At 52.8% G+C, this 20,592-nt stretch overlaps 2 protein-coding genes across 4 annotated transcripts; one reads left to right on the top strand and one right to left on the bottom strand.

Annotated features, from left to right (window-relative positions):
• Positions 1-98: 98 nt before the first annotated feature.
• MEA1 (male-enhanced antigen 1) lies at positions 99-1,899 on the top strand. Of its 3 annotated transcripts, none has more exons than XM_014564279.2 (4): positions 99-301; positions 715-994; positions 1,081-1,183; positions 1,504-1,899. In XM_014564279.2, exons 1-4 carry the CDS (start codon positions 114-116, stop codon positions 1,653-1,655), a joined length of 723 nt encoding a protein of 240 aa, XP_014419765.2. In that variant the 5' UTR covers positions 99-113; the 3' UTR covers positions 1,656-1,899. The 3 variants fall into 3 exon arrangements, with proteins under 3 accessions (XP_014419765.2, XP_014419766.1, XP_032318995.1); XM_014564280.1 differs by having other exon boundaries at positions 179-257; XM_032463104.1 differs by having other exon boundaries at positions 237-364.
• Positions 1,781-20,250, bottom strand: PPP2R5D (protein phosphatase 2 regulatory subunit B'delta). The gene is made up of 16 exons (XM_006190663.2): positions 19,971-20,250; positions 15,220-15,297; positions 7,058-7,268; positions 6,610-6,809; positions 6,414-6,524; positions 6,200-6,292; positions 5,644-5,774; positions 5,449-5,508; positions 5,235-5,343; positions 4,968-5,021; positions 4,503-4,673; positions 4,271-4,398; positions 3,513-3,614; positions 3,357-3,429; positions 3,129-3,245; positions 1,781-2,975 (listed from the first exon to the last, which is right to left on the bottom strand). The coding sequence occupies exons 1-16, from the start codon at positions 20,223-20,225 to the stop codon at positions 2,838-2,840; spliced, it is 2,031 nt and encodes a 676-aa protein (XP_006190725.1). The 5' UTR covers positions 20,226-20,250; the 3' UTR covers positions 1,781-2,837.
• Positions 20,251-20,592: the final 342 nt, after the last annotated feature.

Raw genomic sequence — 20,592 nt, 5'->3', positions numbered from 1 at the left:
ACGTGAAGGGATCTCAGGAGTGGGCAAGAGCCGGAGGAGGTTCTGCACATGTGCAGTTGTGTCAAAGCCGCGAGACTTCTGGGTGATGTAGTCCTTTGTTGTCTGGGCAGAAGATGGTGGAGGCGGGACAAGGGGTGGACTATACGTCCTCGCTCGCGTCAATCATGAACGTGGGGCGGGGCTGGAGGACTAGTTGCCCCGGCACGTCCTGCCCCGCCGGAAGTGAAGGTGCGGGTTCGGCCGCGGGCTCTGAGCTGGTGAGGCGCGCGGAAGCACCGGTGCTGAGAATCAGCGGGGTCGGGTAGGGGACGTTGCAGCTGGGGCCATTTGAAGGAGCCCCTGGGGCCTGGAGGGCGTTTGTCAGGTGGTACTGATGAGAACCCCTTGGGGAGGAGAGAAGGGGCGGGTACTCCTTGTCTAGGGGAGCTTCTTTGGCAACCCGGAGTTCCTAAGTGAGTTGGGGGGAGGGGGCATGGCCTCCGGTTGGGCTGTTTTTTTAAGAATTGGCAGAGCAAGGCGGGTGGGCCCCGGCTGGCGATAAGAACCAACTTAAGAGGTGGAGCACTAGGAAAGGCTGAGGTGGGTCGGGTGCAGGAAGCTTGGGGCGTTTAAATGTTTTGTGGACGCAGGAGGAGACCACGGGAGATGGATGAAAGGCTGACGGTGGACCTAATTTCACCCAGTCCCTGTTCTCCTATCTCCTTGTTCTTGCAGCCCCTGCCTGATGGCAGCAGTAGTTCTAGGGGGAGACACCATGGGTCCTGAGCGTATCTTCCCCAGTCAGACTGAGGAACTCGGGCCACACCAGGGCTCTACAGAAGGTACTGGGGATTGGAGCAGTGAGGAGCCAGAGGAAGAGCAGGAGGAAACGGGGGCAGGCCCAGCTGGCTACTCCTACCAGCCTCTGAACCAAGATCCTGAACAAGAGGAAGTGGAGCTGGCACCGGTGGGAGATGGAGAAGATGTAGTTGCTGATATCCAGGACCGGATCCAGGTATGGTGGAGGAGACATTGTTCCTGAGCAGGTGAAGCTAGAACCCCTGCAGGGCTGGCCCTGAACTGCCTTCTCCGGCTCTGCAGGCTCTGGGGCTTCATTTGCCAGACCCACCATTAGAAAGCGAGGATGAAGATGAGGGGGGAGCTACAGCATTGAGCAACCACAGCTCTATTCCCATGGACCCAGGTAAGAGATCATTCTTTTATTCTGGAATAATTATAGAGGAAAGGGACTGGTTAGAGCCAGTAAAGGGAAATCACAGAGGAACACCCCATTTCTAAAACAAGTTTGTAATCTAAGATCCAGGTGAAATGATGTTCTTCTAGACTTGGGGGATCCAGCTGAAAATGCTATTCTTCTAGGCTTGGGGGATGAGCAGGCTTGCCTAGGAATAAAAAGGATTCAGTGACCTTGCTAGCCCAAAAGCTCTGGGTTAGTTCAGTGAGTGGAGAGGGGAGCTGTTCCCATTGTTTCTACCTGCAGCTGGTTTCTGCCTGTAATTTCAGAACACGTAGAGCTGGTGAAAAGGACGATGGCTGGAGTAAGCCTGCCTGCGCCAGGGGTTCCTGCTTGGGCTCGGGAGATATCAGATGCCCAGTGGGAAGATGTGGTACAGAAGGCCCTCCAAGCCCGGCAGGCTGCCCCTGCCTGGAAGTGACCACCCTGAGAGCTGCCTTATCTCCCTGCATTCCAGGCCATGACCAGCACAGGACTGAACACATCTTGGTCGTAATGTCCATCTTCATCTTCCTGTCTCCCTTTCTACACCAAGGCAAATCAGACTTCTTCTCAGAGACCCACTTTATTCAGTTCTGTACATATGGGGACATCGGCCCAAGCCCAACCCACCATAGCATGTATCACTCTGTGGAGAATAAAGCACCCTATGTACACAGCCAAAAGCTGCACTGCCTGCGCCCCTGGAACCTGGGTCCAGCCCTTCCCAGACCCTTGCCCCTTCAAGGTGCCTAAAGTGGACAAGTGAGGGCCTGCCCACCATCATCACAAACAGGAAATAAATAGGTGTTGGGGGGAGCCATGCTTGGGGCACTGCTCCCTGCTTCCTTCCTCCCAGCTTTGGAACCATCAGCACAGGAAAGCAGTCAGCCCCAGGGAGGTCCCTTCCATGTCAGTGATCCCAGGGCTGCTGCTCACCAAAGAGGGGGCACAGGGTGGGTGCTTGTTCATGCCCTTCTTTTGGTCCATCTGGGCTCTATTCACCCATCACCCAGAGCCTCTGGCTTTTCTCCTCCTGCCCTCCCACATTGTCTTGGTCAGGCAGGGAGCAAGAGGAAATCATGCAGCTCTGTCAGCCTGCACACTGCTGGAGCCAGGGGTCTATTTGTGCCTTTGGGGGTTGGCTCCCCTCCAGCTAACTAACTCCAGGGGCCAATGGGGCTTGACAGAGCTTTGGTGAGAATCATCTCCTGCTGTTCCCTATATGCCTGTAGTGGAGGGGGAGAAGGAGAGACATCTGGAGGTCAAATGAGACTGAAGGGGACAAAAGAGGAGCGTATGTATTCCCATGTGTATTTCTCAGAGCAGCCTCAGGTAGCTGTGGGGTGAGGAGGAGGAGGGGGCCAGGCATCCCCAAGTCATCTGAGCACTGAGCATCAAGGTGCTCAGCCTGTCTGTACTAGCTGCAGGGAGTCATGAACACATTTGGGGGAGAAGAGGGACCACTCTGTGGGAGTCCCTGCTTCAAGTGCCGCATCCCCCTCCCTAGAGTAGAGAGGCACTGCCTTGCCCAAAGTCAGCCAGTGGGGAGCAGAGGGTGGAGGGCCAGGGCAGTGTCCCAGGGCTGAGTGGGCTGTGGCCCTGTGGCGGGAAGGTGAGGAGGTCAGAGAGCCTCCTGGCTGGCAGTTAGAAACTCTTCCGCCCGCTTGTGCGCCTCCAGTGCCTTGATGGTGTACACGTCCTGGGGCAGCTCTGACTTCCGCCGCAGCAGCACTTTCTCCTTCTTGATGTCCTTTAGCATCTGTGCGTGGGTACGTGGAAGGTGAGAAGTAGTGACCAATTCCCAAGAGCTCCTATTGTTCCCCCCCTTATTCCTTGGCTCTGCAGCTCCCATCTCCTCTGCCTCCCAGGGCTGTCTGTTCTTTCTGCTTCCCCTTCCCCCACACCCTCCCACCTGCACAGCCTCTGTCTCCACCGTCCTCTTCAGAAGCTGTATGTCCTCTGCTGTGGGGGTCTCAGTCTCCATCGAGTACACAGGGGGCAGTGGTGGAGGAGCTCGGAACATGGGATACTGAGAGGAAAAGAGGCATGGACCAGTGACTTCGCTTCCTGTTCCTCAAACAAACCCTCCCCCAGCCCAAGCCAGACCCCTCAGTCCAGGGCAGTGGCAGAACAGTCTCACCTGGGGATTAAGTCGGGCCAGCTCCTCAATCTTTTGCCACATCTCTTCTCTTTCCTTCATTCGGAACCGGCCCCTGAGGGAGTAAAAGACAGGACTGGGGTTGAGAGAACAGCCCCCGGGCTGGAAGATGAACAGTCCCCAAGGAGAGGTACTCACTTCTGCTTCTCTGCCTTGTACTGTTGTGTACAGTCATCAAACAGCTTCTGATTCATCTCCATAAACAGCTTCAGGGCATTGTAAATCAGCCCATGGATTGTCCTACCACGAGGAAGAAAGACGAGGTACAGAAGGCATGAGCCCGCCCTCAGTGCCAGGACCGCAATTTGCTCTCCCACGAGGGTCTCTGCTGAGAGCTTTCTCACGTACTACTCCCATTTCACTAACCTTTGTAGTGTCAGCTCATCTCGCTGGCCAAGACATGTGACTTGAGATTGGCATTTACAAATATGGCTCTACCTGTCCATCCTTCCCCACACCCCATGCTCCAAGAGCTCCCTTCTCCCCTCTACTCCCTGCCCTCCAGCCCACACTGATGGCCTCCTGGCACCATGACAGACTGTCCACACCACGGCACACTTGCTTTTGGCAGGAAAGCCTTTTTTACAACACTGGGATTTAATACTAAGAGGATCACATCAGCTTCTCACAACATGGAATTAAATCTCCAAAGCTACGGAATATCTGACCTCAAGAAGAGATGAGACACAGGCCACTGCTCTGTTGCTTAGTAGCACAGATCTCTCACCTGAGTTATCTTTTTCTCCCTGGTCAGTCCCTCAAGGTCCTATTAATGTGCTGTGGGCACCAGCCCACTTGCTGAGGGACTAGATGAGACATTGGCTCTTGAGTTCATCCACACCCTCCCAGGTTCCAAAACCAGATCCCCACTGCCCAGCCCCTCCCCAGTTCCCTACTTGTTCCAGTGGCTCTTGGAGTTCCTGTAGAGCGCGGGGAACATGATGGGAAGGACCCGGGCAGCATTGTCACTTATCAGGCTCATGATGTACTCGTTGTTCCAGTAATAGAGTGCGCGCTCAGCCACCTGGTGGGGATGGGTGGGACTCAGTGGGGATACAGTTCACTTTGCTGAAGACCCTCCTGTTTTCTGGGAAGAAGGGCCTGGGATGTTCTGGGTCTGGGTCTCACCTGGAAATGGGGGCTGGAGACACACTTGGCAAGCTGGCGGAAGAGTGGTTCCATCACTTTGCTGAACTCTGAAGGTTCGATGACATCCAAAATCTCCTCTAGCTCATTCAGGAACATCACTTCCTTGGGGCTGTGGGTCTTGGGCCAGAACTTCAGAAGTCCCACAATCACCTGTGAGAAGAGGAGGACAAGGGGATAAAGTTCTCACTCAACACCTGCCTGATTCTCCAGGAGGCCTTCCTGCCCTCTCCCCCACATCCTGGTGGGCACAACTTGGGGGACCGCATGTTTCTGGCTTGGGTCTGTTTCCTAGGTGTACAGAGGTTTGACTGCTCCTCTAGAGAAGAAACCATGTCACCTGGCGGGCCATATCCCTCCTGAGCAGCTGCTTACAGCACCGCCCACTAGGTGCAGAATGGCAAGCACTGCCAGGGAGGTGGACCCAGGGCACAGGAGGGGAAGTACCGGCTCAGTGAGGCTGCTCTCCTTCTCCAGGAACTGTACCACACAGTACGCCAGCTGCAAAAAGTTGCAGTAGAAAGGAGATTATGAGGTGCAGGACTCAGAAGGTTGCAGAGAGGTTGGTGAAAGAAATCAAATCCCAGAACAGAAGGGAGGTGGAGAGGAATTATGCCAACTGCTCCCTCTGCCGCCCCATCGCAGGCTGGACCACCTCCCCTCCCTCCTTTTCTGCCACCAGGGTCAGGGATCGTGGGGAGGAGGGCTGCTCACCTGGGGGTGGTATACACTCAGGGACTTGACCTTGTGGAGGGGAAGCAGGACACGGATGAGGAACATCTTGTGTTCCTCCTTCAGGGGCAAGGCAAAGCCATTGATGATACTGGGAGTTAAGAGAGGGTTGTTAGGACCAAAAGGCCAGGTCCAAGCTCAATGCACCCACCCTCCCAACCTTTTCAGACATGTGTGCCTCTGCCCTGCCTCTCACCTGCCCAGGATCTCCAGGAGCTCAGCAATCCCATTGTGATGCTCTGTCTCATAGATGAACCTGAGGGAAGAACAGAGGCTCTCTTTGTCACCCTGAGGCCCCTCCAGCATCCTGAAGAGCCCCACCCGCCTCCTTTCTCCCACCCCACCTCAGTGGGGACTGGCTTTGCTCCTGAGCCCAGGCTCCTGGCCTCACCTGTAGAAGATGTGGTTGATCTGCCTACGGATATAAGCCCGGAGCCCCAAAAACTTGCCATAGATGCGATGCAAGATGGTCTTGAGGAAGTCCCGCTCTCGAGGGTCCTCACTATCAAACAGGTCCAGGAGCTGGGAGCAGGCGGGAGGAAAGGCTCCAGTGAGGCAGGAGCCAGGGAAGGCTGGGGCTGGGGTGACTTGGGTCCTGGCCAGGGAAGCCCAGAGGTTCTCTGGAGAGGGGTGTGGGGACAAGCCTCTGGGAAGAGTGAATCTATCAGATTGCTCTAACCCAGGTGACATCTGGGTATGCAAGTGTCCATGGCGGGAGAGGGGGAGGAGGTAACTGTGTTGCTTTTTTGTTTCCTTCCATTATGCTGGAAGCTTCTTAAGGGCAAAGTAGGTTTGTTTAACCCCCATAGTCAGTTTGTACCAGACACAGCTGAAACCCCACACAGTACCTATAGTCAGCAGAAGGAGCGGCTGGGACTGGAGTGAGGGGACGAGGGGCTAGAGTGCATGGACTAGAAGGAGGGGAGGCAGGAACTTCCAGGACTCACAGCAAGGACAAACTTCTGATCAATATACTTCTTGGCTATGTTTGGCTGGAAATCAGGAGACTCAAGGAAACGTAAGAAAAACTCATACACGAGCTGTGGGGAGAAAGGAGCATCCACTTAGGGGAACTCTCCAGGCACTGGGACGGCCCCCTCACTTCAAGGCTCAGGGTGCCCCATTTCCCGCAGCCGGGACACTGCCCCACTGCCCTGGTACCTGGAGATGCGGCCAAGCGGCTTCCAGAGTGGGCTCATCTTCCTCGGGGTCAAACTCGGCCCCAGTGGGATTTGATGAAGGTGGCAGCGTCCGGAAGAGGTTCACTGAAAACTGAGGGGCAGGGCCCAGGTGAGAGCTCCGTCTGGGCTTCTCCAGGGCCCCTGTCCTGCCCGCGTTCCCTGTTCCCTGTGCCCACCATGGTGACGGCCTCAGGGTAAATGGCCTCGGTGACAACATCGCGGCTGTGGGTGATGTACTCCACCATCTCGTTGAGCCCTGCCCGCTTCACCTCCTTGAATTTGAGGTCACTGAGTGGGTCTGACACAAAGTCAAAGAGGACGCAACACTGGCGTAGCTTCTGGATAAACAGCTCCTCCCGCTCCTGGGTGGGCGAGTCTGGGGGCAGGCGGGCCACAGTCAGATCTCCTCCAAGGTCCTTCACTGCTGTGCCCTCCTCGCCTTGCAAGGTGTTCCCCTACCCCTTCCTGCCACCATCCTGCTCCCCGGCCCCCCCAGCTCCACTGCAACTCCCCCTCACATTCTCTAGAACTTCCATCCCCCCAAAATATCCCCAAACCTCCATCCTGCCAACATCACTGTGCCCAAGTCCTGGTGCCCCAGCCCCCTTGACCTTCCCTGAGTACCTTTCAGGGCAGGAAGCTTCTGCAGCTCTCGGTTCTTGCTGAGGTTGAAGCGGGAGGAACTTTGCCGCCGCTCCTTCTTGACAATCTGGGGCCCCCCTGAGTACTTGATCTTGCTGAGCTGCGTTGGGGGCGGTGTGCTGTTGCTGGGACGCTTGTTGGATGACGGCGGCTGAGGCTGGGGCTGCGGCTGGGGTTGTGGCTGGGGCTGGGCCTGGTCAAATGAGCGATTCACTGAAGTCCTTTTGCCAAGCTATACTTCCCACCCTGGGCCTGGCCCACCGCCCAGCCCCCTGGCCCCCAATCCATCTGTACAGGTCTAGGTGGCGAGCAGCTACCTCCTGCCCCAAAGGGGCCAAGGCCAGGGTCAGAGAGAACTACGGGCAGGAGCCCTGGAAGGCAGTGGTCAAGAAGGCATGTCTCCCAAGTGATGCCCGCGGCCTGTGCCTCATGGCCTTCAAAATATTCGTTCCTGTTCACGAACAGGCAAGGCTAATTGATGGACTGATGGCACTGTGAGTCAGAAAAGTGGCTCTCCTGCCTGCAGGGGTGGCAGTGGTGCAGGGGTGGGGAGATGCAGGTACTGACTGAGAAGGGCTGAGTGGAACCTTCCCAGTAATGGAAACATGCTATATATTGACTGACCTGGGAGGTGGTTCATAGCATAAGGATATGGAAAAATTCATTAAGCAGTACACCTACGATTATTGTATTTTATCATTTACTGACTGTGTGACATTCTTCAGTTAAAAGGTAAAAGAAATTCTTTCCGATGTCTCAGTAGTTTAACTACTAGAAATATTGCTTAAGAAAAGTCCTAAATATAAAAAAAGGCTTTGTGTGAACACACTTTCTACAGTCTTATTTATAACAGCAAATACATAAATAGACATGGAAAACCATGGAGTTAAAATTATGTTTATGAAAACTATGTACTAAATGTAATCATACATGGTTCGACTGTGAAAAATATTACCCAAAATGTGTGATAAGTATTCTGAGAGGAAGGGAAATGCCTGCATGGAGGTATAAGACACTAGGGCCTTAATTTTCCAAATCAGGAAGTCAATAGATAATATCTAGAGCTCAAAATTAAAGTAAAAGAATCTTATTTGGAGTATAAAAGTCAATCTGCAAGGAAAGAATTAGGAGTTGAAAGTGACTGCCACAAAACACCGGAAGAAGAGGGGCTGGAGACGGGCCCTTTTCATTACAAGCCCAAGAGTATTATCTGTACCTGTTATCACAGTGATAAAAATTATAAACAAAACAAAAAGCCTACAACGATGGAATGAAGAAAACTGCTTCCTGTGCTAAGTTAAATAGGGACAACACAAACCTGTATATACAAAATGAGCCCACGCACATTAAAACACATGCATAGAACCCAAAACCCAATTAAGAAAAAAAAAGAACTGCGTTGTGTTTGTGACTTATCTCCCGTGATGGCAGAATGATAGATGACTTTTTCCTACTTCCACATTTTTTACAAGCTGACACTGCTTATATTACAATGGGAGAAATAACAGCTAATTTCCAAAAGCTATTTCTTTACTTCCTCCCACACATGGGTGTCAGAGCCCCATGAATCCCACCTGCAGAAGCCCACCCACAGGTACTGCTCAGATAACCCCCTGCTGGGAGAGGGGAGAGGCTGAGCCACAGGACAGCCCTTGCCCACAACGAGAGGACAGACTGCAGCAGAACCAGAGGAGTGAGATCACATCCAGCCGGGTATCCATCCCACAGGAAAGTAGTCCTCCCGTCCTCACATCTGCCATGCCCACCTCCTCCCCAGCCCCTACTTCAGACAGAACGGGAGAAGAGGAAATCCTCTGGGATGAGGGGAGGGAGGAAAACAGAAATGTTATGCTATGTATGCTCTTGAATTTTTTATAGAAACAATTACATCAAGCTTGTGACCTATCTGGGGATCAGAGACAGGAGAGGAGCACTGGGTCCAGCCCTGGGGCAGGCCTTGAGGTCTAGTGTAGCTCATGACCACTCTGGCCATCTGGCCCTCTCCTGCACCTGAAATGAGCCCGAGACACCAATTCGGCCAGGGGAGCACAAAGAAGTAGGGCAAGAGCAGTAGTCACACACCTCCCTTGCCGTGACCACACTCAGCCAGCGGGATTCTGGTTGCACAGGGCAAGGCACCCTGGAGTCTGGGGTCTCGCTTCCTGTATGTGGTGGATGGATCACTCCTCAGTGGAAGATAGGGGAGAGAGACAGAAGGCTGGGGGGCCAGGGCCTGGTGTGCATCAGGCTGTCCCCTGCTTCAGGCCTCCATTTCTCTGTGGCAGGAACAGCCAAACCCTTATCTGTGGAGCTTAAGAGTCAAGAGCACAGACTTGAGCCTGACTACCTGGGTTTGACTCCTGGCTCTGCCATTTATTAGCTAAGTAACCTCCAGGAAGTCCCAAGGCCCCTGTGTGCCTCACTCTCCTCATCTGTAAGATGGGGATGACAATAGTACCGAGCTCACAGGGTTGTCATAAGGATTTAAATGAACAGCTTATGGCACACAGAAGTGCTTTATAAGCAGCTATTATTATTATTATTATTATTATTATTATTATTATTATTATTATTATTATTTTATTTTATTTTATTTTATATTCTATCCCTGGATTTTAGGAGTACAGCCTGGAAATTCTTGAAACCAGCACACCTCAGATACTCCTTAGAGTTTGTTATCCTCCTTGCTTTAAAATGGGGGAACCCAAGAAAGCAGTGCATCTTTCAAGACCCACCTTCTTCCAAAAAGCCTTCTCAGATCAGTCCGGGCCTTGCGAATCCCTCCGCCCCAACCTCCCGACACTACTCGTCTGCTCCATTGGCTCTGTGATCATCGCCAGTGGCACCTCTTGCTCAAGCTGTTCACATGTCATCCTCCCACTAGAAAGCAAGTCCCTTGAAAGCCAGGACCCTGGTTTGTACCCCTCTGGGTCTCCTCAGCACTGGCATGTAACAGGCATTTAACAAATGCTTGGTTGCTTGATTGATGGGGACGCCAAGCCCAGGCATGTCCCCACAGGCCCCTCCTGTCCTGACTTGGGAACCCTCAGAACTGAGCCCTGCACAGTGAGGGGAGCAGAGTGGGAAGGAGAAACACTAGTGAGACAGCGGCAGCTGAGGAACAAGACTCAGGAAGGACACGCCTCTCCCTCCTCCCAAATAAGATGCAGACACCCTGAACCACTGAGGGACATTCAGAGAAAAGAGGCATTCTTCCCAGAAAGGGCAAAGCCAGGCCTCAATTTTCGCTGCTAATGAGGAGAGGGATGGACTAAATCAGTAGGTTGCCAAACATTCTCCAAGTAAGGTTTCAAGAGAACAGAGGTTGCATGGCTGAAAATCAAAGTTTAAAAAAACCACCCAATGAGTTGATGCCTAAGGTCCCTTCCCCACCAGGATGGCGGTATTGAAGGCTGGAGAGAAGTTGAGCCGGCTTAGCCCACCCACCCCCACCCCACTGGGCCACCCTGGTTTTATAACGACCATTGGCTCCCAGGCCCCAGATACAACAAGCATCTGAGAGACAGCTGGTCCGGCCAGCAAAACCCGGGTCTGTTCACTCTGCTTATGAAACGTACTCGTCAGAAGGGCGGTATGGGTGTAGGGCAGCAACTCACTCATGCTCAACCCTTTCTCCCAAAAGCCCAAGCTTCCGACTTCTCCTTTACTGACATGGGCTGGAGACTAGGTGTCCCCAGGAGAACCTTCTGCAGCCATCAGGGCATGGGTGGACACTGACCAAAGGCAAGCTGGCCAACCTGCCCACTACCTGCGCCCGTGTCCTGCCTGGTCCCACGTCTGAGACTCCGTAGTGGCCATCTCTTCTGCCTGAAGAACCTCCTCCTCCCACTTCTAAACTCACAACAGAATCTGAACTCCAAGAAGCCTTCCTAGATTCAGGCCTCTGGTATCAAGTGGGGCTTTGAATTTCCACTCCACGCTCACACTCAAGAGGCTGAGACCAAGCTTGCCCACTCTGAACCAATCCTATTCCAACTTGATGCTAACACAGCCACTGGTCATAACTAAACTCATATATTTAAATATAGATAAAGTAGGACGCAGGAATGTAATTTAAGCACAACAGAAAGTACTATAGGAGAAAGGCAAAAGATAAAATTATCAGTGAAAAACAGAGATTAATGTTACAGCTTTTGCATAATGAATTAACTAGCAGAATAAAGATCATTTTAGTTTAAAACCCTGAAAATCAGAGAGGCATTCTCTCCTGTACTGACATCTAGAGCTCTGTCTGGCTGGGCTTCATTCAGTCCTTCCTTCATTGATTCAATAAACATGCTACGTATTAGAGAGTAACAGGTGACTAAGACGTGGCCCTTGTGGGCAAGACAGACAGGAAAGCGGCCATTAGAGCCAAGGCATCACAAAACCAGAGGCCAAAGGATGCGGGAACACAGAGGGTTGGGTGACAACATGTGCCTGAAGATTAAGGAAAGTCATCCCTGAAGATGTGACCTTGGATTTGACATGGATTTAGGCAAAGAAAGAAAGGAGAGAGAGAAAGCAGTCCAGGCCAATGGGATGGCATCCGTACGGGCCCTGAGCCATAAAAAGCCTGTCATGTTGGAAGACATCAAGTCTGAGGGGCAGGACACCACGAGGGGCACTGGAAGAACGGGGAGGGGCAGCTCAGGACGGCCGGGGGTGCAAACCTGAATTTATGAGCAATGAGATGCCAACAGGGGTTTTTAAGTTAAAGGACAGATAAGAGCAAAAGTGTTTTTAGGATAACAACTCTGGCTACAAGGATGTCAGGGAAGTTGGGGAGATTGGGATCGTGTCTTCCTCCCTCTGTCCCTGCTCCCAGAACCCAGGACAGGGCACAGCACATAGAAAAGTCCACAGCACTGAACTGCTTTCTCTGAAGACAGACCAGGAAAGACCACTGGCCTACAGTAGTGGCAGGTCCCACTGAGTCTGTCCTAACCTCTCAAGGCTCCTTTCCATGGTAAGACTCTTCTAGAATCTCAGAACCAGCGTATCAGGTCATTGAGAACACAGGAAAACTGGCTCCCAAGGCACACAGACCTGGGATGAATTCCAGCTCTGCTGTTTCACTGTCGAGTAAAAGCTATTTACTGTCACTGCGCCTCAGTTTCGTCTGTACAATGGGGATGATGATGATAACAGATGACCTCAGGGGAGTGTTGTAAAGATTAAATGAGAAGACTGTAAGATTAAATGCATGCAGAGTACTTAGCTCAGTTCCTGGTACAGAGGGTCCCCCCAAAATTCATGTCAACCCAACATCTGTGAATGTGACCTTATTTGGAAACGGGGTCTTTGTAGATGTAATCAAGCTAAAATGAGGTCACACTGGATTAGGGTGAGCCGTAAATCCAACATGACTGGTGTCCTTATAAGAGGGCGGAAATGTGGACACAGAGACTCAGGCATACGGGAGAACGCTGAGTGAGGACGGAGGCAGAGACCAGAGGGGGGCATCGACAAGCAAAGGGACGCCAAGGATTGCACAGCCACCAGGTACTAGGAGAGAGCCACAGGAGAGGTTCTTTCCTATAACCTCAGAGGAACATGGCCTGCTGACACCTTTAGTTCAGACTTCTGGCCTCCAAAACTGTGAGAGAATAAACTGCTGTTATTTTAAGCCACCCAGCTTGTGGTAATTAGTTTTGGCTGCCCCAGGAAACTAATACACAGGTAATTGCTCAATAAAATAAATGTTGGTTGCTATAATTATTATTAGGATCCACCGGAAAGACTGACAAATGCTGGACGTTGGGTAAATTTGGCTGTGACAGCCCAAAACTGGGGACTAGCAAAAGGGCAAGAGAAGGAGGATACCAAACAGCTTTTGATGACCTGGGCCTCTCAGCCTGGCAGCCAACTATTCTACTGTCCCTCTGCCTGAGGCCACTCTGCTTGGGGCCATGTAAGTACGTTTCCCCCAAAATCATGGAGCAGAATTCCTGCAGCTGCCTCAACCAGGTGAGCCCTGAGCAGCGTTTCACAAAGCAGAGCCCAAGGTGAACGCAACACGCTCCTTTTCCAGAGGGCAGTGGAGAAATCACATCAGCTGCGCTCAGCAGACTTAACCTGCTTCGTTTGCCTTTATCTGCCTACCCACAAAAGGGGAGGTTGTAAGGTTCCTTCCAGCTCTCATCTGAAGTTGGTTTGTTTCCTCATTCACTCACTGATGCATTCAGATGCTGGTGCCTCAGGTGTGTGTGCCAGGCCCTTTGGCATGAGCGAGAGCCTCTCAGGGCTCACGTGTTAACACAGGAGACAACCGATACACAATGAATTCCCACGGAACTGTTCCATTACAGCTGTGGTTAAGCGCGGCTGTGGTGTGGTGCTGGGTGCCAGGAGCCCTGAGTGAGTCCTGGGCCCGGGGATGGGGGTGGGTGGTTCAGGAAATGACAGGCAGTCTGTCTAGTAACTCAATAGGCAGGAGTATCCTGATGTATCTTCATAAAAGCAATGGAAGTCATGAATACTAGTTGATACAGTTCAAATAAAGACATCTTCACAGATCTTCAAGAAAAGCATAGGCTACTCCTCCCTAAAAGGTCATAAAGTTAATGTACATCCATGTTTCCTAAGTTATTAGCCTCTATTTTGTAAACCATAGAAATCACAATTCTCAGATCAGTATATCAGAAGAATAAGAATGCTTCTGAATTCCTGTAATCTGTATTTTGACTTAGGATCATACAGTGCATTGTAAAAGGCTTTATTTAGACTATCTGTGAACTTAATATATGTTAATTAATAAAACTGAATGGTTTTAACATGTTAAAAAAAAAAAGGTGAGAGATGGGAAGCAGCCCCTGAGCTATTCCTTCCTGTCCCTTTAAATCCTGTTTCTGAGTCTCTTGCCGCTTTGAATGTCAATTGCCTTGCCGCCTCCCAACCACCTTCCCAGCGGGGTCCCGCATGTTATGGGCTCCTGAAGGGGAGACTGAGCCTGGAGGGTATGCTCCCCAGAAGCATCTCCTGGTGATCTGTGAACCCTGGGCACCAGCACACAGGTGTGGGCCTCCTTCCCTCACAGTTCACATAGTCTGCTGGGGAGAAACACATCCAGGAAAAAACAGTGCCAGCACTGAGGGACAAGGACTGGCCTAGAGACATGTCTGGATGCCAGTGTAAGTGCAAAGGAAGAAGGAATTTTGCTTCTGTGGTCCTCAAGTCCCATGTCTGTAAAATGGGGAAAACCTACCAAGCTTCCTCTGATTATTCAAGTAAAATGATGGCTGCAGGTGTGAAAAGTGCTTGGCTCTCCTTGGAGGTGATGGGGCCAGGAGTACCCAGAAAAATCTAAATCCAGAGTTAACCCCAATCAAACCCTTGTTAACTGATCTCCTCTCCCCTATCCAAACCACAAGACCTGCCCGTCATTAGAGCGCTCCGCTGCCTGGTCGCCTCTGTCCCTCTGAACAGTTTAGAAAGGGAGGGAGGAAGCACAAAGACCAACGGTCACCAGCTTCCGGGTAACACAGGCACTTGCACCACATGCTCCCAGGACTGTTCACCATCCAGAGCATCCCACTAAGCACACTCCCAAACTTCCCAAGACACACTACACTCTGAATTTCCTTAAGTGCCCTGCCTCCTATGCACGCTTCTATTGCCATTTATTGCTTTACAGCCCTAGACTGCCAAGCTGTGCCGACCTCTGCTCACGACAGTCCTTCAGTAGCTCCCATCTGATTGGGACCAAGGGCCGTGGACCCAGCCCTGCTCGACTCAGGGACACCAGCCAATCCCCACCCCCTGCCCTGCCCAGAGCTATGCTGAACCCACTCGCCACCCCACTGAGCAACCAATGTACTTTTTCCCTCCTCCCCAGGACCCCTAGCTTTTTGCCCTAAGAGGGAAGGAATTCTCAACACTCCAAGTTGGTAGGCAGAGAATCGACTTTCACAGGAGTCGCTGGGAAGTGGGAAGAACTGGAGGGCTTATTTGGTCCATAGCAGCCAAAGGGAAAGCCTGCCGGAGGGCAGTCTGGACGGGCTGTCCAGGCCCCTCCCTGGCTATGAAAGCCTCTTTCCCTTCTGCCCGGATAACCTCTGGCCCCCTGGGATCCCTCACCCCACTGGCCATGAAGAGCTGGAGCGCACCTGCACTGTAACTAAGGCTGTGCCCAAGTTCATTACCTCTTCAGTGCTCTCGCCTCCACCATCTTTGCCCGAGCTGCTGGGCTTGGCCGTGCCTTTGGCAAGCTTGGGAGGCTCCTGCAGGGAGATGAGGGAAGAGTTAGCAGATGCTGGGCAAGGGAGAGCCTTATCCACATCCCTTAGGTATTTGTTGTAATTCTCCTCCGTCAACTGAATCAGTCCATCAGTCAGAACCACTGAGCTCCTAACTTGAACCTGAGGCAGTGGGGATGGGAGTTAGGGAACACACAAGGAGACTCAGTCCCTCCAAGGTGCCAAGGAGTTTAGAATCTGGTTAGGAAGACGTCTCTAAGACACGACAATTCAGCATGACCATGCTCTGTTGCCTCACAAGGCTGGTGTATGTCAAGCAAGAACCAGGGTGAGGAGTCTTAAGGGAAAAGTATCACAGAATGAGCTGCTCTGACTGGTTTCTGGCTAAATCGGGCAGAGGGGGCTTGAGGTTCTCATGCTGGAGGGGAGGGAGTCACCATTCTACCCTCAAGGCCACCTGCAAAGACCTGGAATACCATTTTTGGATGTCACAAATGGCACCCAGACTAGAAAGTGCTACTGGCATAATCAGGGGGGCCCAGGGATGACAACAGGTACAGGATTGGCCCAAGAGTGCCTCGGCAGACAAGCGCAGAGACAGGGACGGGGGGAGCCCTGAATGGCTACAAAAAGTGAGCACTAGTCCGAAGTCTCCCTCAGGAACCAGGCCACTGGCTCAGAGCACTGACCTGCCCAGCATCTCTTCCTATCCTTCCGGCCAAAAAAAAGCAACTGCCCAGGGAAAGGATGGGGAAAATGTGAAAAATACTTGGGGATTTAGGTCTCCCTACAAGCTCAACACAAATCACCCATGTGCTGTGGCTGTCACGGCAGCTAACGCGACCTGCTGTCCAGTTAACAGAACTGTGCAGAGTAGTTGGCTCTGGGGGACACAGAACCGCCCCATCCTTGGCACTGATGGGGCCATTCTGGATGATCTGGTTCAGTCGGGGAGCATCAGACATTGGGAGGGACAAAGACACATGCTAGGTTTTCTTCGGGAGAAATACAACCCATACTGGGAGTAGATTCAAAAGCATGTCCTGAGAGCAACAGCTGCAGGAACTGGGAGAGTTAACAATGGAAGGAGGAGTCACGGCGGGTGGGGTAGCAAGAGAGATCTTTACAAATAAATGAACGGCTGTCATGTGGACTAAAGATGCAACTTGTTCTGTGTGGATCCAGAGGCCCAAGAGCCAGGCTGAAAGGGCAGGAAGAGACTGAGGCTCCAAAAGAGGAAGACTTTTCTCCAGGAGCAGCTGCACAGAAAGCAGCTGCCTGGTGAGGCTGTGAGTCCCCCAATCCTGAGAGTATTCAAGCAGAGGTGCATTCAAGTCACCCTCACCCTGCCGAGGCACGGCGCACAAGGGACTCAAGCCTTAAATGAAGATCGGGTTGGAGGACCTTGGAAATCACTTCCAGCTCTGAGGTTCTGTGACTTGACAGCACCTGAGCCCCTTCAGTAAGAAGTGTTAAATCAAGTATTTGTGACAATGAGGGCAAAAGGATTTCGGGGAGGAGAGAGCTTCCTGTGGGCTGGAGTCCGGGGGCGGGGAGGCAGAAAGCCACTCCCAGGCGTGGAGCAGCCCAAGGCAGTCACACCCGCAGGGCCCCTCACAGTGGGCTGAGCACGCTCCCAGTGCCCACCGCCCAGGCTGGGCACACTCATTGCTTGCCAAGGGGCCAGGGAGCGGTGCAGAGCGGTGGGTGGAGGGGAAAAGGATGAGGGGGGTGAGGGCAGGATGCAACACCTAGGTGACCATCTGCACACACACCCCAGACGTGGGCCTCTCGGACAAAGCTGACCCATCTGCACACACACCTCATCTCTCTATGTGATCATAAGCTCCTCATTCCTTTTTGTACTCCTCCACCCACCCTACAGCACTCAGACACATCTCTCAGGGAACGTGTCAAAGAGAAATCCCGGCTGCCTGGGTGTGTGTAGGTGTGTGGAGGCATGGGGAAACCAGGCCCGCCACCCCTGCTCCCTGGCTCCTGCAGAACAGGTGACATGCACACATTTCAGCCCAGCCCATCATCAGGTGCACAGCCTTGTGGTATGGAGACAGTCCGGTGGTCCAGGCCCAACTCTTACTTGCTAGGTAAGCATGGGCGAGTCAACTACTCTCACCAAGCTTCAGTTTCCTATTCTATTGAGTGCTGACAATCATAGTCCCTAATTCCCTTTAGCACAGTGTCTGGCACGTGAAAACCTTAATGTCAGTCAATGTCATTACTATTATTATGAACAAGAAGAAAGCAGGAGGGGACAGGGGCACCCCACCCAGGAAACTAAAAGAGAGAAGTCCCAGATTAGAACATGTGGGAAGAAGGATGCAAATACTCGCAAAGACTGACTTTTCACCCATCCATTAAGTGCCTACTGTGTGCAAGAGAGATGCCAAACCAAAATGGAGCTTAGTTATTATCTCAAGGGTGAAGAAAAGACCTGTCTTAAATTAATTCCAGTCCAAAGGAACACAAAAGGGCCATAAGTGACCTACCAAGTGTTCTGCAAATTCAGGAGAGGAGAGAGAGCTCACCCCCAACTGGGGGTTCAGGATGGTCTTCAGGGAGGAGGCTGTGAGGTTTGGCAAGGAACGGGACCAGCAGAGACAAAGGAGAAAGGGGAGGGGTGATGGATAAGCAATACAGATCCTCCATCCCCCCTCCTCTTTGCCCCCACCCCACCCCAGCAAACCCCAGTCACATTGTCAGGACTTGTCGACCACTGAAGGAGGCCAAGTGCAACTAGAAATCAAAAACAGAGTTAAACCTTCAAGGGGATCAGAGATGCCTGGCCCCATGCACCCCAATCCTTCCAATACTGTTTCCCAACCAAACATTTACACCTGTAGTCCTAGCAAGACTAAGAATTTTTCTTCTTCTCAATCTTCTAGTAGAGAAAGGCTTTCTGTGGATGGGGCAGTATCTGTTCTATCAGATGAAAAACTACAGATAGGTGCGGAACCTCCGCAGCTTTCCTAGAAATTCCATGCCTTCCACACTCCTGGAAGGAGCCCCCCAGCCCTTGATGTGGCTGATCTGTATGTGCATCATCCACAGCTAAGCTGCCCAAACCACCTCAGCATGCCCAGTCCCCAAGGACATGGAGCCCGGGGAGGGCACACAAACCCGCCTAGCACAGCACCCCAGGAAGTTCTGTGCTTGCTACACCATCACCAACCCGACACTCAGAACTTTAGGCCCTGAGAGGTTATGGGGACAATCCAGAATCAGAGCTTCCTGGCAAACTTACAACAGCCCCCAGATAAAGACTTTAATTGATAAGGTCAGAGACGGCAGCCCAGCAACCCAGCCAATCAGAAGGCAAATGAAAGCAAGACACCACGGGGTCATAAAGTGGGTGTGCAGAACACCAGGCCAGAGCCAGCGCCCACCATAAGGGGCCAGCCCTAGGAGAGGAGAAGCTGGCGGAGGCTGGAACTGGTATCCTAGCATCCTCTGTGTGAGTCTGTACCTCAAAGGAACCACACCTCTGAGTCAGACCTCAGCAACAGCAGGAAATAGAGGGTAGAGAAAGACAGGGACGAAGAGGGGAAGGCGGTTCGGAGGTAGAAGAGGAAGGTGAAAGAAGGCAACAACATTCAGAGACAGTCTGTGTCAGGACACCAGGACAAAGGCAAGGGTGTCCAGAGGTTGCTGCCCTGTGGGGTAAGAAGAAAAACTAATCTGATAGTGAGGGCAGAATCCCAATTTAAGGATGTTGTGGCCCAGGAAAGAGAGAAACCCAGCGCTGGAAAAGGAAAAATACAAAGGTTATCCTCAGATTAGGAATAAGAGGAGGAGTCTGCGCAGATTAGGAAAGGTGACCGGTTTAGGATGAACCTGGGAGTGGGTTGATGCCTGTTAGAGGGGCTTTGGTACAAAAGAGGCCATTAAGTCAGGAAATCTGATGTTACAGCTGGGCCTCCAGCAGGCTGTGTGACCTTGGCCAAGTCCCTTCCCCTGTCCCCTTGTCGGGGCCTCAGTCTCCTCATCTGTATCACTAGGGATTGCACTGAATGCGCTCAGACACACTGACGTTCTGAGATTCCAACGGCAGAAGGAAGGGCTCAGTCCTGGCTTACAAGTTTGTGTGTTAAGGAAGAACTAGAGGGAGGGGCCTAGGCCAGATTCGGTGTAGGAGAGAGAAAGCAGAGCCGTTCTAGGTCAAGGAGCTTGGCGGGGAGGGAGAAGGGGCTGTAGGGACGGTGGAGAAAGCAGGCCCAGGCCCAGGCGGGTGAGAGGAGGAGGGAAGAGAAGGGGCTGCGCGGGGTTGGGGAGGGGGGTGGTCAGTTTTGGAGGGAGGTGCTGTCTCAGAAGAAGGGCTGTCCCAAACGGCAAACGGGTGGGGGATGGGGAGGTGACGGGGGGAGAAAAAGCAGGGGAGTGACCTGGGAGTGAGGCAGGATCAGGAGGGAGGAGGTTACCCTGGGCCAGGGGTCGGTGCACGGAGGAGGGGAGGGAGGTGCATGTGGGGGGACTCCATCCTGGGCAAAGGGTGAGAGATTTCCCAGCTGCGGCACAGGCTAGGGGTGCGACCAGCAGCGGGGGCGGAGGGCTGGCCCTGGGAGTCCTCCGGGGGCCGGACGGGAGGGTCAGTCTGGGGCTGTCCCGGGCCTGGCTCGGGCCCCTCCCAGAGCTCCGCGCAGGCCCCGAGGCGGAGGCGCGAGGAAAAGGGCCACGCTCACCTTCTCCTTCTTCAGTTTATAGGGCATCTCGGCCCGTCCGGACCCGGCCCGTCTCCTGCGGCCCCGCTCCGGCTCCGGCTTTGCTCGGCCGCACTCGGCCCGCTCGGCTTCTCTTCGCCACCGCCTGCGCGCTGCGCCCCGGTCGAGCGGTATCTGCGCCTCCAATTGGCCGGAACTCTTACAAACCTGCCTGACAACCAGGCGCCGCCTTCTCCGATTGGTCGCTGGAGCCAAGCGGCTTCCTTTTTTTCTCATTGGAAAGGAGGAGTACAAACCGCCAGGGTTCGGCTCCCAGAATTGGCTGAAGTGGAAGGTCCCGCCCTAAAGGGGGTCGAGCTTAGCGTGGGAGGCGGGGGTCAGGGGAAACCCGGGTTTAGCACCAAGTGCCGCACTTAGGCGTCTGCTGTGCGTCGGCTTCGGCCATTCTTCGCAGCCCTTTCCCTTTCCCCACTGCTACTCCGCCCAGTCCGAACTGAAGGAAAGAAGCCCTAAAATGAAGGGTACCTTTTGTCATCAGGGTAACGTAGCACTAATTGCCTACGCAAAATTGGTGGAGAGAGTTCCCATAAGTCCTCGAGGGCATCTGTTTCCTAGGAAAGGCTGGAGGAGTTTCAAAGGGGAA

Source organism: Camelus ferus, chromosome 20, assembly GCF_009834535.1.
Source record: "Camelus ferus isolate YT-003-E chromosome 20, BCGSAC_Cfer_1.0, whole genome shotgun sequence".
Taxonomy (NCBI): domain Eukaryota; kingdom Metazoa; phylum Chordata; class Mammalia; order Artiodactyla; family Camelidae; genus Camelus; species Camelus ferus.
The sequence above is the reverse complement of the archived record's forward strand: the minus strand, read 5'-3'. Positions and strand labels throughout refer to the sequence as shown.